The sequence below is a fragment of the Anabrus simplex genome, chromosome 3, assembly GCF_040414725.1.
Source record: "Anabrus simplex isolate iqAnaSimp1 chromosome 3, ASM4041472v1, whole genome shotgun sequence".
Taxonomy (NCBI): Eukaryota; Metazoa; Arthropoda; class Insecta; order Orthoptera; family Tettigoniidae; genus Anabrus; species Anabrus simplex.
This window is the reverse complement of record NC_090267.1, coordinates 357,247,485-357,266,225: the sequence shown is the minus strand read 5'-3', so window position 1 is coordinate 357,266,225 and position 18,741 is coordinate 357,247,485. Positions and strand designations below refer to the sequence as shown.

The following is an 18,741-nucleotide window of genomic DNA, read 5'->3' as shown; positions in this document are numbered from 1 at the left end:
AACCTTGAATGATGTTCCCAACGTACCCAACGCAAGAGTAACCGGTAAGTTTTGGAGGGTGGCAAATAGTAAATTCTAAACAAGGGATAGGTTCAAAATTATTCGTGGATTCAGAACAATTCGGTCCTTCACCACAAAAAGGGTTGCACAGGAACATGGAAAATGCGGATGTATGTCGAGTGCTCAGTCCGGAAGCTGGTTTGATCCTCAACAGCTCCGCCATCAGTCGTTATAGGTGACCTAGGTATCACTGAAGATGCGTAAGAGGGAAATGAGAAATGAGGTAGTTTTCCGTTGCTTTCCTCACATAGCCAGAGACGTTGCTATTACAATCAGTCTGCCAAGCCGAATAAAATGAAAGCACAACTGACCATACGAGCATTATTTTCACACCATTCATAACGGTGACTGGCTGAATAAGGAATGGCATTACTAACAACACTCATACCTCGGTCACTTTCATGTTGTGAAAGCCAAGGATGAGACTGAGACAGGTCAATGAAAGTAACAAATTTGTTCTAGACCAGAAGACATAGTGCACTGTAAACATTAGGTCTTACCAATGGAAAATGCATAACACAATGCCACTGGTTAAAAAAGGCTTTCAATAATATCTGAGAAACAGGAAACAGTAGGTGAAGATTTTGATGTAGAATATATCTGTCTATAGTTTGGGAACCGTTCTAGGGCCAGTGAGCGTTACAAAACATGAAAATCAAAATAATTTCCAGGCGACAACATATTTCACTACCTCGTTTTCAAGACGAAGAACCAATTTATCTATATCTATCTATCTATCTATCTATCTATCTATCTATCAATAGGAATCTGACCTCGGTATGATGTAGTCGGGGCATGGCACCTCCATTCTAGAATGTGGAGGTGTGTGATCCATTTAAGAAGCTCGTGAAACTATTTGGAGTAAATTAGCAGGACCGCGTTACCCATCTCTTGTCTGTCGCAGAACTGGATGAATCTATAGTGTAGCTCTGGACCCCGACATGGTAGAACATTGCGCGAGGTGTCGTTTGATTCGTCTCAGTAGCTTCTACATGTATACGAAAAAGAAAGGGATGTTTGGGAAAATGATGGTGCGAAGAATTGGAAAATAACTCTTTGTTTCGGAAAATAACGCCATATTTGACAATAAACGGCTTTAAAGTGATCCAAACGTATCAGATCATCAGAATTATAGAAAGTCCTGAATAACCAATGATAGCTGTTCAAATCTTGTCCCATTTCTCTAGGGGTCGGATATGAAGTGAGATGAATCTTCATAGCTAGTTTTACGACCGGATGCCCTTTCTGATGTCGACCTCATCAGAGGTGATAATGAGATGAGATGAAATGAATGGCATTCTATATGATAACAGGAAAGGAGAGGGTGAAACGGTGCCGGCACATAGTTTACTCCTGTCGAATATCAATAAGGGATCTGCTCAAGGTTTTACGTCTCCATCCGACGGACGAACCACCATCACATCGTCATTTGCCCTCACTCCATGTGAGCACTGGGGAGAGGTTTGAAATTTAATCCAGGCTTTTGGCACGCAATCTAGTGATTAGAAATTGTATACCACCACCTCTCCTAGCCTACCGGGCAACATTATGGTGAAAATCTTTTCGACCAACGGGAAAAATGATTTGATACGCGTGGCCTTCAGTATATATAAATTTGTTTGGAATTACGAAAAAAAATGTCAACAAGAACATTTCAAACCCAGACTGGTGTTATTTCACTTCTATAACACCTGTCACACAGTACGTATCAGAAGTTGCGGCTGTGACTCCAACACAGCCCCGTTCAGTTTTTGTTTTCGTGTGCCTATTTTTGCTTTACAAAAAATATTCTTCACTGAAGGACACTCTCTAGATTGCACTCCCATCCTCTCGTATGACCATACCGCCGTTGCGCCTTTGCCCGGTGAGGTTCTGCCATCTACGGTTCAATATTGTGCGAGAAATATCAAATACGGTAACTCTCACTCTTGATCATGTATGTGTTGCGGGTCAGTATTTCTCCCACAACATTATAACCTAGAGATTTTCAGAGGCGCGATGACGATATTACCCTTCCGTTCACCAAGAGTAGTGCAAGTGTAACCCAACTGTCATTTTTTTATTATATGCATTAACATTATTGTGTAGATTTTTCACACACGGTTAAATTGGTAAATAAACATTGCTGAATATTACGATACAGCCAAAAGTAAAATCTAAGCGACATTTTTTTTTAAAAATTGTGCATCTGAAAAAGATGTGGGGTATATTTGTACCCAGCTTGGCAAACTGCGTAGTGCCTACAGTGTTTATTTTTCTCTGTGTCTCTTCCCAATACCGCCTGCTAAGTATGTATTTCCTGTATCAACAATGCGATGTGTGTTTCTCTGACAACAATGCGCAATTCAATAGTATGACATTGTTAGCTTGAGAATGAGCATTACCAAATGGAATGCCGTCAAGTGAGGAATTACTAGTGATGTGCTCCTAACGCGTAAAAGATGTCCAAAAGGAAACATAATTCTGATAATCCGGAGGATTTGGAGGCTATAATGAATACGTCTTATGCTGACAATGAATTTTTTAATACCGAGCTCGATAGCTGCAGTCGCTTAAGTGCGGCCAGTATCCAGTATTCGGGAGATATTAGGTTCGAACCCCACTGTCGGCAGCCCTGAAAATGGTTTTCCGTGGTTTCCCATTTTCACTGTACCTTAATCAAGGCCACGGCCGCTTCCTTCCCACTCCTAGCTCTTACTTGTCCCATCGTCGCCAAAAGACCTATCTGTGTCGGTGCGACGTAAAGCAACTAGCAAAAGAATTTTTTAATAAAATATGAAAAATACACAATATTCTGTTTGGATACATTTGTACCCCGCTTGGTAATCCGTATGTGTGTATGCTTAATCTTGGTATTATCAAATACAGTATAGACAATACACGCCACTTCCGGATTTAGCTTTGTTAAAATGGGAGACAATTCGCAAGTGGCTCTCCTAGTGGCGTGACCTGGAAATTCGCGCTAAATTGAAATATCAATGGAAATTCTTACACGGAAATGGATAAATAAAATATGTCTAGAGAGAAAGTGTTATTAAGATATTAACTTCAAAGTTGCTAAAGCAATTCTGGATAAATGAAAGAAGAATTATTTAACAGGTTATTATCCAAAGACTGAAAGTAGACATAACTTATAATCAAGATGTGAAATGCACTGCTGTGAAAGAGCTTGATCTTTCATTTATGCATTACATATATTTTTTGTTTAGCATTCCTGCCTGGACACTTCCGGTTATATCTGCCTATTGTATCATCACATAAAGACACTTGTCAATAAACAGATCGGAACATTTCTATCTTTTTCTCCACGATGGACTGCCCTTTCGGAAGGGTCCGTAGCATTTCATGTTTCACTTTTTGGGTGATCCTGTATTGGTACAGATCACGGCTTTAATCCGAGGAGAGGGATAAAATAAAGAAAACATTATATCTCTCTCTTAAATTGTCGCAAATTATGACTGACCCTGAAGACAAATCATGATGCTCCCAACGTACACAATGCAAAAGTTACCGAAAAGTTTTGGAGGGTGGCAAACAGTAATATTATAAAGAATGGATGGGTTCAAAATTATTCGTACGAAAACGATTTTTAAATTATTTTGAGGAATATTTACGTACAATTAGAATACGAATTTAACGAACACTTCGCTGCATAGTCGGTGATTTGTAAAGTCGCTGATCGTACAATTCTTATTCAAGCGTAATATCCTTCTTTCATATTTACCTTAGCGAGATCACTTCTCTGACGTTTCAAAACCCACAGTTCACACCTACAACAACACATCGACATAATAAAATAATCTTGTTATATTTTAAGGCAGTTAAAATATGGGTTGCGCATATCAGAAAGTTAGGAAGTACTATCAAAATCTCTGTGTCACTGGAAGAAAATATATGTAAACATAATATTTACTTACATTATCTTGTCACGAGGGAAACGGAAGAAAGACCGCGAATCCTTCTGCACTTCATAGTTATTGCAGCCAAACACAGCACATATCTTTCCACTCATTTTGAGAGGAGATATAAAGGAATGACGTACGCTACTATTTACTTGTGTTAAGTTACTGCAAACGCATAAATAACACCGCAAACTCACAAGCAAATACACGTGCTCTTATGACAGAAGCAGTAACTTCAGGTCACTCCGCTAGACACAGCTGTAATCGCTGTCCCTCGATATCTCGCAGAGTGTCTTGTATTATCTCTACCGTATTTGGTATTATAAAGGTTATAAATTTCTTCTAAATATGGAAATGAGAAGGTCAAAATTTGAGTATTTTCACAGGACGTGCAAAAAATGAAGGTCGAAATAAGGCAATTTTTCAAAATTGCGCCATCCCGCTATGAAAATTATTTACAAAACAGACTAAAACGTATAACAGTTCAGCTCAAAAGAACAGTACTTAGCTTGCAGTACGTTGTTAATAAGATATTCGATCGTTTTCACCACTACTATTAACCGGTAGAAATCTTGAAAAAATAATTCGCATGCAGACCCTGAAAATTCAGTTAATACTGTATCTTCGGAAATGAAGTAACTTGAATAGCGGGTGGTCGGAATCAACGTGAAGCGGGTATATGAACGTTAGAGGATTAGTCGTAGGCATAAATAATTTGTAAAAATAGTTCGATACTTCGCACCGTTGTAATTTTATCAGCTGCTGAAGTTAACCAATCAGATCACTTTGCGGGTAAATTCAAATGGGCTTTGAGATGCGGTGTTGTTAAATCTGAATATGGCTTAAGACTGGCATGAGAGCACCAGTCGAAGAATAAAACTTCGCCAGGGAGGTGTTTGAATGCAGACCTCTTAGCTGACAGGATCACGCCAAAGCAAGTCCGCTACGGAGACACTGGCTGTGTTTGTGTTTGATGCTGATTTCTAGGCATGGCTCTCAAGCCGGTCTTAAATCGTGTGCATATTTAGCAACATTGCCGCTCAAAGCTCATTTTAATTCGCCCGCAAGTGATCTGATTGGCTAAATTCAGCAGCTGGGAAAATTACAACGGCGTGAGATACTATTTTTTTTAATTATTTATCAGTATGACCAACACTCTAACGCTCACGTGATTTCCGACCACCCTGAATAATGATAATAAATCGAAGTACGCCATCGATGAAAGCAACCTCAGTAAATGCATCATTATTATTATTATTATTATTATTATTATTATTATTCCTGTTTTGTTTTTGTTTTGTTTCCAATTGATGTGGATTTGAACCACATTTTTTGGCTGGATGCCCAAGCTTACGTGAAGGGATATATTCATTATTCCGTGTTTTTGTTGTGGATGGTAGTGTAGTGTCGTGTACATGAAAAGACGTGTATTAAGACAAACACAAAACCTAGTCCTCGAGCCGGAGGAATCAACCATACGGAGTTAAAATCCTCAATTTGGCTGCGAATCGAACCTGGTGCCCTCTAAACCGAAGGGAAATACTGTGATCACTTAGCCAAGTAGTCGGATAATCCGAGTAAATGGAGTACTGGAAAAATTTGACAATATTTTCTCCACGGTTCTTGACCTCCCCATCAGAATGATTATCATTTATGCCACTAAGTTACTTTTATGACAACTACTCTATCCTCGTCGATATAATCACTTTCATCATAACATTTGTTCCCATCTGACATGAAATAGTAATCACATTCACCTTCAAGCCACTCTAAAACATCCTTCTCAATGGCTATAGTGTTATTTATAAACTGACCTATGTCGATTTGAATGTGATCCATTTAAGAAGTCCTTGAAACTGTCTGAAGAAAATTAGATGTGCCGCGTAATGATATCGTGTCTGTCGCACGAAATGGATGAGTCGAAATAATCGCGCGGAAGAGTTCCGTATGCCAGCTTCTGGAACATAACAGGCGTATACGAAATGGTTCCTCAAATATGTGCCAAGGAGCTAATAATGTATTGGTGAGAAATTTTATAGTCTGAAAAATAGTACATACAGAATGTCCTTGAAAAAGGTTCCAAAATTTTACAGAGGAGGCACCATGCAACAAACGAAAGAGAAAAGGTCATATAGGTCTAAACATTGTTCGCAAACCCAGTATCTTTGGAGTTATGATCCGCGACCAGTACTATCAATGATCACTATCTTCCGATAATTTACGGAGGGACGTATGCAACAAAAGTTGTAAAGTTGTACATGAATGATGGGGCACCGGCCCATTTTCATCGTAGTGTTAGGTGATACCCAACTCGGGTCTTCCATGAGTAATGGATTGGTTGGGGGGGGGGGGGCAATACCTTGGCCTGTCCGTTCGCATGAACTTAAAACTTTAGATTTTTTGCTTTGAGGACATGTAAAGGCTATGGTTTATGCGGTCCGTATGCACTACGGGAACGCGTGTTCAATGTTTGTGATGCAATCTGCCAACAGCCAGAGGTGTTCTAATGAATGTGCGATTCAGTGCGACGTATGGTCAATCAATCAATCAGTATAAATCAATCACTACTGATCTGCATTTAGGGCTGTCGCCGAGGTGGCACATGCCCTATCTGTTGTTTTCCTAGCCTTTTCTTAAATGATCGCAAAGAAATTGGAAATCTATTGAACATCTCCCTTGGTAAGTTATTCCTATTCTTAACTCCCCTTCCTATGAACGAATATTTTCCCCAATTCGTCCTCTTGAATTCCAACTTTATCTTCATATTGTGATCTTTCTTACTTTTAAAGACACCACTCAAACTTATTCGTCTACTAATTTCGTTCCACGCGCCATCTCTCCACTGACAGCTGGAAATATACCGCTTAGTCGAGCAGCTCGCCTCCTTTCTCACAAGTCTTCCCAGCCAAAACTTTGCAACATTTTTGTAACGCTACTCTTTTGTCAGAAATCACCCAGAACAAATCGAGCTGCTTTTCTTTGTTTTTGTTTTTCCAGTTCTCGAATCGAGTAATCCTGGTGATGGTCCTATACTATACTCTTACCAAAGACTTACATGCCCCTTCCTTTACATTTTTACTGCAACCCGTAAACACCCTCATAACGATGTGCAGAGATCTGTACCCTTTATTTACAATCCCATTGATGTCACTACCCCAATCAAGAAATTAACACATAGGTACTTACAATGATTCCCATAAGGAACTTTCATCCCATCAACGCAGTAATTAAAACTGAGAGGACTTTCTCTATTTGTGAAACTCACAACCTGACTTTTAACCCCGTTTATCATCATACCATTGCCTACTGTCCATCTCACAACAGTATCGAGGTCATTTTGCATTTGCTCACAATCTTGTAAATTATTTATTACTCTTTACAGAATAACATCATCCGCAAAAAACCTTATCTCTGATTCCACTTCTTTATTCGTAACATTTCTATATATATATATATATATATATATATATATATATATATTGCACCCGTCCACCTCCCGAGTCCCAGACTAGCATTTATCTCAGGGGTGTCGGTTCATTATTTAAGTCATCAAATATAAATATAGCGGCATCAATGAACACGGGAATGAACGGAGCAATTTAAAATTAAAATGGGGAAAGCTCGATTGTAAACTTGAATTTAAGGACTCCATGATAGGACTAGGAAGTGACTTTTAACATTAAAAAGGGTACCATCTAACTACAATAAAAAGATTATGAGAATGGTTTCCTTTGAAATAATTTGCCAGAAGGAGCAGTTTATTACGCCATCCGACGTACGAAACTTTGATACATTTGGCAACGATATTTAAATTCCCACACATGTTACATAAATAAATCACTTGCTATACCGCAAGTGGTATCAATATGTTGCTGGGTTGCTTCTGAAAGAAATTACAAGTGGAGTATAACTTACGGATCGATTCCATTTGAATCGAACCGTTGTTCAAGGATATAGCTTCCTTCTATCGGGAGCCCGAGCATAACCCATGTTACGGTCGGCTTCTCGATTTAACTAAGATGATGTACCCCGGCTGTATACATTTTTCCGAGACCGGTACTCGGACTGGGTAATGTTTCTCGTGAATTACGAAAAATGGATTACACGGACAGTTCCTACCTTACGATGTCCAGCTGATGCCATACCACTGAATTAGCATTTATATTTTATTTACACATGATTTGAAATGTTACAAAGTGGCCTCAGTAGACTACTGCCACAGATGAGATAACGAGAAGCGGTGGGAAATACCGTGCGGAAACCGTACGATAACGAGGTAACAAATGACTATAATATTTCTCACTCTTATTATTCAAACATACGAATAGAGGGATGTTGTCACCAATTAATTAATCCACTATCGTCAGAATATTCATGAAATTATCATCCTTGAAATTATTATTATTATTATTATTATTATTATTATTATTATTACTCAACGGTTCCTGGCACTGCCACGTTTGATTAATATCGTCATTATTATGTGGGACGCAAACACAAATGGTTATTAATGTTATTATTATTATATCCCTCTTGTGGTTATTATTATTATTAATGAATAGGTGACTCCAGATTTTATTATTATTATTAACGTCACTCAAGATTATTATTATTATTAATGAACCGGTCACTTCCGCCAACATATATTAAGATATCGGTCGCAATTACAAATATTTCACTGATCAACCAACGGCATCATTACTGTTATTATTATGACAATTATTATTAATCTGACCGCGATGATTTAACATCGTCCTTACATTATTATTATTATTATTATTATTATTATTATTATTATCGGTTGCATATTATCATTTAGATTCCCGTTTAACATCTTTATCAATGCTCAATTAATTAAGGCGGTCCAATCCTTTATCTGCAATATTTATTATTATTATTATTATTATCACGACATCATGATTGCCATCACTCGTCATTACAATGATTACAATATACGATCATTTATGTGGAATCTGAACTCTCACTATCCTTAAATCCGTAGTATCTCGACGAATAGCTGTGCAGTCTATTTATTTCGTACATGCTGTCACGAGTCCGAATTCTACCCGCTACGTAACTCAGTATTTCTCTGTGACACTGCCCGTACATTTTACACTCATTTATATCCTAAGTGTCTCTCGTACGGAATTTATATCCCTTTCTATCTCAATATTCCTTGATTCATTTATTTCTCACAGAATTATCAACTGACTTATTTATTCACTTTCTGACATCGTACGACCTTTTATTATCTGACTGCAGATTCTTTAACATTTTTCTATCTCATTTTGATCTACGCCTTAGTTCGTTCTCCACAAATAATCGCAACATCTTGAAATTATATTTACCAAAATTTGACAATCATGGTTTCGTAATATTAGTCCTACGTGTTCCGGCTAATGAATTGCAAATTTAAGACACGACATTTATACGTAAAAATATATTGGACCGTAATTTAAACCACACGTTCATTAACATGTACGGATTATTAGCACCGATCTTAAATTTCAATATTATTAATTTATCAAGTTAAATTACCACACACTTTAATTCCGAATTAAAAACGACATCCCGTCATTAAATGATTCCCGACAAACTCAACACCTGATCACTTGAATTTATTATTACGCACGGCTCACTAAATATTCCAATATCACATGAATTATTATTATATTCAATTTATAAAAAAAATTCTTCTTAAAAAAAGTAGTTTTATTTTTATTTATTATTATTATTATTAATTAAAAAAATTAATTTCGCCTGTTACACGGTAGTCCACTCTTAATATGTTTAACGCATAACCCCTTTTACAATTTCGATTTATTCTGGCACTAATCAATCCAGATATGATTTACTTTGAAATTTTATTATTATTATCGCTTCTCCCAAATTTAACAACTTCACTTTGAAAATATGAACATACTAATCAACAACAAAACACAACTGGTATGACGAGGCTGGACTTTCCTTCAATGTCCTTAAATCGCTCGTTAAAATGACAAACAGAAAAGGACATATCGGGTCTCTGTGACTAATATAACCAAAATCAAATGTAAAGAAAATTATTCTTGACTACAAAGAAAATATGAATGCATGCATGACTTAACGTACTACCCTATATCTACAAAATATACATCTTAGTTTCTCGGTATTCCATTACAGCTTTGCAGATGAGAGGCTCCTTTCGGCCCCTCTCTGCTATTTACTCCTCCATTCTTGATGGCGTAGTTCCACAAAAGATTTCCTGGCACATTACCATTTTACACTAATACCTTAATTATCACGATACTTCACCATTGACAACGTTAACACTGAACACTTTAACTTTTATACAACAAATTAATATCCTAGACCCAAAAATTTAATATTTTACACTATTTTAATCTTCGTCCAATTACCGCACAATGGACCTGGACACGTACGACGAGGTGTCAAATTTTACGCCCGTCGCGATTTATGTCGTCCGACGCGATACGCTCGTTTCATACGGCACTCTTGAAGTGTTCATGATAGCGGTTCGATATTGCAAAGTACAGGCTATTATTCCCTTAAAGTACTGTTCGTCACACAGTATGTTATTTACGTACTATTGTGGTACAATTTATATTACTCTCCTACAGTGCAATTACTTTACTTCACTGATATTTATAACTGGCAAACACTGTCCTACGTTAACTATTTCCAGTTCATGTTGCTTGAGCGCGATCACATTTTCTAAACACTGGCGGATGCTCGCGCCATTAAATGTTGAGTTACTGTACGCCCGTAGAATTTGAAGTTAGCTGCGACCGACAGTTCAGCTCCAGAGATTCATTTCAAGTGTGGTGGCGAGGATCCCTTGTCCCGTATATATGGATGAAGCTTTCCCTCGCGGATTCATTGACGTCATACCCCTTAGGGAGAGGGTGGATTTTTAATATCGGTACTTGCACTCCGAATTGGACGTTAAAATTTACATGAAATTAATCCACTCCGCTAGCATATTTGCTGGATTAAATATGAACTCCTGGCGATCACAGATTTAGGAGATATGGGTGGATTTAGCTCCTCCCATTTCGCGCCTTCGGAAGCGTCCCTTACAACGTGGTCTTCGTCCAGCCAATGACATTCAAGCTGTCTGGTTTCCAAGAAATCCAGCCTCCAATTTATTTAATTTGCCAATAATTATTGATTATTTTTCCATGCGTGACATCTAATAAATTCATTACATTGATCCGTGTACTCACAATAATTTATTACTGATTACTTTTGAAGTTACGAGAATATCTCATCCATCATTCCTGAAGATGGTATCCCTGGGTCTTCCATCAAATTTTAGCGATTGGCCGACAAGCGGTCACGTGATTTAAATCTCCACCTGCCCGAACCTAGGCTAGCGAATGTCCTTACAACCGCTGTAGCTTTCCATGACGTCACGGGAATCTCCGTCCTGCCAAAAATATCCCAGCGCATTACTCAAGTTGCGAGCTTCCTTTGTATCACCTACCCCCTTTCTCTTTCTGACCAAGACTTATTTGTGGACTTGTATTTCCTTGTTCGCCAACTAATGAGATCCCCTGCTGTGAAGTAGCTAAATGTTGTTGTGTCGAGCTAATCCGTCAGGCTCCAGTCTGTCGTCCTTCCTCGCTCATATTTCGACATTACACAGATGAAATAATTTCAACTACACTTCTGTATTTCAATAAATGTACCATATATTATTTTATCAATCAAATCATGACTGACTATGGGCCTAAGTCACTCGGGTTCATCATATATATAAGAAAATATAAAGGTCCAATAATACTGCCTTGAGGAATCCCCTCTTAATTATTACAGGGTCAGATAAAGCTTCGCCTTCTCTAATTCTCCGAGATCTATTTTCCAGAAATATAGCCACCCATTCAGTCACTCTTTTGTCTAGCCCTATTGCACTCATTTTTGCCAGTAGTCTCCATTGATCCACCCTATCAAATGCTTTAGACAGGTCAATCGCTATACAATCCATTTGACCCTCTGAATCAAAGTTATTTGCAATATCTTGCTGGAATCCTACAAGTTGAGCTTCAGTGGAATAACCTTTGCTAAACCCGAAATGCCTTCTATCGAACCAGTTATTAATTTCGCAAACATGTCTAATATAATCAGGAAGCATGCTTTCCCAAAGCTTACATGCAATGCATGTCAAACTGACTGGCCTGTAATTTTCAGCTTGATGTCTACCACCCTTTCCTTTATACACTGGAGCTATTATAGCTACTGCCCTGCACGGATATACAAAATATTATCCGCACCGCTCCGCATCCGCATCTGTGAATGGTTATCCACGGTTATTGTAAATATTTAACTACAGTATATAACACCCAAGGTATTGAAACGGATAGATCTGTTTACATAATACAATAGGCCTGACACCTGGCACCAGACCACTCACTGTCACAGGTTTATGAGGGATTTTCTCTTGCGACAACAACCGAAGTATTTAATACCTCTATTCCTTCCATTAATGATGGCAGGATCCAGTTAGACTTAGGCGAGAATTACGGCTTTATGATCTCAAGGCTATTTATGTATCACCATTCTTCCATGCCAATATCAAGGGTCGCTTAACCATAAGCAACAATTATAATATACCTGAGTGAAAATTAAGAATTTTTTATTTAGAAAATACCAGCTAAACTATCCGCACAGCCAAACAGTTTTCATCCGCCAAGACAGCTCCTTCAAACAATAATCAAATAAGTACTTCAGATATGGTACTATATCCCAACTCATTGTCTTTAGTATATCCTCAGAAATGTCATGCTTAGCCGACTTCTTTGATAGATTAAATTTTCCAGTAAGTTCCTTCAATCGTATCTGTCACACGAAATGGATAAGTGGATGGCTGCATTGCAATGGATAGCGATCACATCGAGCACATGATCAAAGACCTGATTATCTTGGATTGTAGTGGTAGTGGACCATAAATCCGACCAATGTTTACAGGAGCTTTTTTCATTCTTTTGTTCCGTGCTGCTTCCTCTGTGAATACTGGAACCGTGTATAGAGAACCGAGTCAATATTCAATATCACAGACCTTTATATACAGTTTTAATACTGGTTTTAAATTTATATAATTTAATATTGCGTTATATTAGGCTAGACAGAATTGCACAGTAAAATTGTAATAATGATACACTGAGCGAGTTGAAAGTGTTGAAAGTAGCTGTGAGACAGGATTGAAGAGATAGCGGCTGTAGGCTTAAAAAGGTGGCTGTTGTGAAAATGTGAAACCACGGAAAACCATGTTCAAGGCTGCCGTTGGTGGGATTCAAACCCAGTATATAAACGTGAATTAAAGTTAATGTTTCTCTAGTTAGGATAAACAATTTAACGTGCACATAAAATAAATATAATTATCTTTATAGGCATTAATATGTGGCCTGGCATGTAGAGAAAAGTTAAACAATGTTAGCAAGAGGAAATGCTCTCGCCACTGTACCTTGATCTCGGCGAAGGTGACGGGCTGCGTGCGGTACCGCGTGCCCAGTCCCCGATCCCGATGCACGGGCTTGCGGACAGCGCGACGATGTAGGCGGGACAGGGGCTCCGGGTACACGGCGTCCATACTGCTGCAACACACAACAGGGATGTTTCATGAACCAGGTATCCTTTTTCAGTCCTTTGCAAAACATTTGGTTACCATGAAAGTTGGTACACAGATGGATACAAATAATTGTTAAAATATCGCATGCTTATAAGATTCATCCAGAAGGTAAAAGGAGTCGAAGAGATGGGAGGGTAATAAAAATAAATATGATGGCTGGTAGGATTGTTCAAATTACTTCGATTGTTTGACCTTCAAGAAGGGACGGAGCACTTCCGTTCCTCTTCGTGTGGCTTATGTCAATAGTCCTCACAACAGTACATATGATGTAATATAACTGATACCAGACGCAAGAGGTATCAGTAAGAACAATAGAGAGAGTTTGAGAGAGGCCATATACATTAAGTAAGCTGCGGGTATATCGAATATTCCTGTCATTTAGGCCGTTACGACCTAATAACTGTACCCGCTCAAAGCCTGAGTCCCAACCAGCATTTATCTCAGATAGTGTTACAGTCCGAATCTATCGCAACTAATAAACAACAACAAAATTTATATTTTGAGATATAAGATCTCAAACTAAATTAAGGGCGCCATCCAATCAGTACTACAGGGTTGAACGGGACACTCTAATCTTTAACTTTAAGGCTCATCATCAAACACACAAATTATATATCTATTCAGATCAAAGGAAAATTATGAAGGCTCCGTCCTAGGAATGGGGACGGATATTTATACGGTCACCAAGGGTTTACTATTCTACAAGAACAAGAACCTGGAACTGTTTCCTTGCAAATGCTAAAGGAGCATTTTATTTAAGTAAACAAAATAATTTTTACACACAATCAAAATCTGTTGATCCTTGATTTGCCGGTAATTTGGCAAATTATTCCTGAAAAATGATTACATAATATCTATCACTTTTGACCACCCTTCCATTTGGGTGGTAGAACCGTTGATATCTGAAGGTATCAGATTTACCTTCGTTAACACCATGACCATATTTGGTCGTGGACCAATTACCTGTTGGCTAAGTGGGTGCGATCACATGGACTATGTTATCGCCTCCACTTTGATTGAGATGAGACCAACCCGGGAAACTACAAATTCTCCCCGGGTTCCTAACCAAGATATGCTAATCGTTAGTTGAAGGAAACGACAAAGGGACTATAACCTAATGGTCCAGATGTAGGGATTTGCCTTCATTTTACAACTATTAACTTAACTTATTATTCACAACACTTGACATTATTACGTTAATTCGCCAGCTGACTTCCCTAGTATCATTCATCATCAGCATCCGAAATAATAAAATAAAATAAAAATATTAAATTATTATTATTATTATTATTATTATTATTATTATTAATAATAGTGGAAATCGTGATTATCGTAACCCATAATCATACTCGCTCTAATACTTCCTCGCTCTTATTATTCTCATAAAAAAGTAGCTTCCTTTTTTATTCTTCTTCTCCTTCTTCAAATGTTCTCATTCTCATTATTCTTCTTCTTCTTATTATTATTATTATTATTATTATTATTATTATTATTATTATTATTATTATTATTATTATTAGTTAAAAATCTCAAATTTTTCATTTCAACTCCCAACATCATCATTATGTTCAAAATATAAAAAAGGAAATTCTTCTTCTTCAAAAAAAAGTAGCTTCTTTTTTTCAAATATTATCATTGTTAAAGTGGTTTGAAAATTTCAATATTTTCAATTCAATTCCCACCATCATTATTGTTTTCATAAATAAAAATTTTAAAAATTCTTCTTCTTCTCCTTCAAATATTATTATTATTATTATTATTATTATTATTATTATTATTATTATTATTAATTTAAAAAATTAATTTCGCTTGTTACACGGTAGTCCACTCTTAATATGTTTAACGCATAACCCCTTTTACAATTCCGATTTATTTTGGCACTAATCAATCCAGATATGATTTACTTGGAATATTATTATATTTAATACTCTTATGCTTTCGAGAATCTTTATTTTTATTCCCTATCTTTATAATTTAGCCACATACGTTCTCTCCCAAACAGAAATCACCAAGATCCGAATTCACATCGGTCGGGACATAACAGTGTTCGAACCCGCAACCTTATTTTCGTACTGTCGTTAATTCATGGAGACCATATGCTCCTAAGACAATTCTCAAATCCGATAACACCTCGCAGTTGGGCAAATACCTCCAATCTCTGCAAGTAAATTATTCCTTCCTTTTCCATTTTGAAGTCCATTTATCCATCGGAACTCTTCAAAACATTTTCATTAATTAACCCTCAGTGTGTGGACTCTATTCTGCCACTCAATACACCGGTATAGAAATACAACCTCTATGTAGGCCTTAAGATCCATCTATTTCTTCATCAACATCACTTTCATTTCGGGCCGGATTTCTGTCCCACAAAACTCCAAGTCTCAACATTTGGCTCAAATCACTCTGGGCCTCAAACATAGCGTGACCATATTATCAAAATGCCTATCTCGTTTCTACCAAAATTTATTTATGATTATTATGGAGTCCAAAAACGTTAAATCAACAATTAGTGTTAAAATCGGATTCAATGCCCAAATATAATATTCATGCCACATAATATCTCCACATTTAAATTACTTTAATTTGCAATCATTCTATCCAACTAGGCCCGTGCCTTTATTCTCAAAGATTATTATTAAACACGCCTTTACACATTACCCAATATTAATTTATTACTCCGACACTTCTACAGATTATTATTATTTTGTCCACTGGCGAACTTCGCGATATTTACAAATAAATCAAAGGACTTCATTCCGTCCCACAACAATTTATATCACTTGGCAACCCTACCTCTGGATTATCTTAACAACAGGCCTTAATATCTATAAAAGTTCCGATACTGGAAAAACACTTTGGAAGCACTTCTAAATGAATATTAACATTATCTTTACGTGAAACGTGCTCCATATCATATCAAACAACTCAAGCACTTGAATGAACAACTCAGCCCTACTATACTCTATTTAATAATCAAAATTATGATGTGTACTCGATCTAATCATGTACATATTAATTTGTCCCTTTGTCTATCTTTGAATTTATACGAGCCGGAAACGGCTCGTTTCACAATCAAGTTACCATGATAAATAATATGATTTCCTCCCCCTAACGATAGCAATCTACAAATATTTGAAAAGGTTACTCATCTCTGCCATTGTAGTCTGCTAAAACCGGACATGGAGCCTAGCCCCTCCGGTTTTTAGCACTGCATTCCACTGGTATTGATGCCAGCTTGAAGAATTAATCCTTGACCCTTTTCAACTTTGCACATTTTGAATAAAAACAAATAAAATAACTGTTGCACTTTGGAATAATTTCCACCCTAAATTCTACTCACAAATTTTACACTCTCGGCCTTGTATCTAGCCCACTTAATGTAGATATACATTCTTCATTCCTTTCCCGGACACTAGGAACATGGGATACCTCGGGATCCCCTTTACAACGGCCCGTGCGCGCACTTGAATTTCCCGTCTCACGTTCGTGTAGCTGACCAGGTATCAGTTTACAATCGACTGTTTACTAGGTGACATAAACACTCGTGACCGTTCTCACGTAACGCACTTCCTAATCTGTTGGTAGAATCTCACACTCCGTAAGTTATGCTTTACTGAGTCCTGTCTATTTGAAACACTTCATACTAGTATACTGCTCAAGACTGTAATATGAGCTACATCATGTCATGAATCACTGTACTATGTAACAATATAATACTTCGAACCCTACTCCACGAGTAAGTACACACACGCACCCCTGCCGTAATCACGGCTCGAACAAAATATCAGAAGTTGTCACGCACCCCAGGCGTGGTATCAGCTCGAACGCTTTGTCAAAAGTAGTTGTCAGTCCTTGTCCACGACCTCATATTTATACTCATATCCCCTCTCTTCCGAGTTCAAGGGAGGTTATCTTAGGACGCGCAGTCCCGATATCTTCATACGACAATTTGCGGTTCGGCCCGTGGCTTAAATATGATATCCAATGATGTAATTATGTTCTCAAAGGCTCTATACCAATTCTCAACTATTATCGTTCGCTGGTAAGTGATATATTTGCGAATTTAGCTGCCGTATCCCGGCCTGGGATTTCGCGCTCTATTGTAGCGTCCTATGCCTCCAGCCAATCATCGGATAGCATTCATGAATTCTCAGAATTACACCATGCAATCTCCCGCAATTATTAACTTTTTATAAGTTTTATAATATAGTAAGGCTCCTAAATTCCACCTTACTCTGAATTGATAACTCACTCCCTTCTATCAGTTTAATCCGCGGAGTTAGCCTCGCTAGTGCTTTTTACAATACGAAGTTGTGGCCTTGCTTTGGTCAAGTGAATTTTTCCATTGGTCCACCTAAACCACGTGACCGGGAAGGCTCATATTTTTTTCTTCCAGTGCCAACCCCGCGTTCAACTCCCGCTAGTACATGGAGATACCCTGCCTCATTTCTCCGAAATTTGCACCCGGCACTCTGCGCTGTCGCCACTACCTATTCTGCTCGGGGCTATGAAAACTTTCCGCAACTTGTCAACAACTCGTGCCTTTCTCTTTCCCCCTTCGTCACAATTTCTGAGAATTCTAATTCTGCCGTTCATTGTGTTTGTTAATCTCAGCGGAGACAATAGTCTGTGCATGTTTCACCATACCATCTCGGCCTGGCCTGCTCTTACTGTATGTACAGTAAGATATTCTTTATTCTGAAAATAATATATATATATTCCTCAATAATTCATCATAATTGCATGACGCTTATCACACCCCCACCAGGGCGCATAACGACGTTGTATTGGGAGTGATGCGCGTATAAAGGTATCTATACACGACGGACTGGACGTTCTGGATAACCCCACAGATCATCAGAAGGGCAGATCGTTTGAGAATCAGACAACCAAAAACAGATTCACTAGTTACCTTGGTTGCCATCCTCAGTCATTTACAAGCTCTTCTTGGACATCCTACCTCTAAAAGAATAATTTTCAGACGTCTAGCACAGGTATAAGGTAAATCCGGGACAGATGCCGCCCCGGTAGAGATGCCGCATACACTGTAGCTAAAGGTTCCCATCGTTACAGCTAGATGGCAATATGTGTGGTTTTTCAGTTTCTAAGGAAGAACTACTGTCTGCGAGTGTGACGAAATTTGCTCGTATA

The 18,741-nt window shown here is 37.9% G+C and overlaps 1 protein-coding gene across 3 annotated transcripts in view; it reads right to left on the bottom strand.

Moving 5' to 3' along the window:
• Window positions 1-18,741, bottom strand: part of LOC136867336 (uncharacterized) — a 173,582-nt gene that overhangs the window by 29,391 nt on the left and 125,450 nt on the right. For 2 of the 3 annotated variants that reach the window (XM_067144499.2, XM_067144501.2), the window contains exon 2: window positions 13,426-13,555. In XM_067144499.2, the coding sequence (XP_067000600.2) occupies window positions 13,426-13,551 (126 nt within the window). In that variant the 5' untranslated portion in view covers window positions 13,552-13,555. The remainder of the gene's footprint in view (window positions 1-13,425; window positions 13,556-18,741) is intronic. The other variant, XM_067144500.2, reaches the window with a different exon arrangement.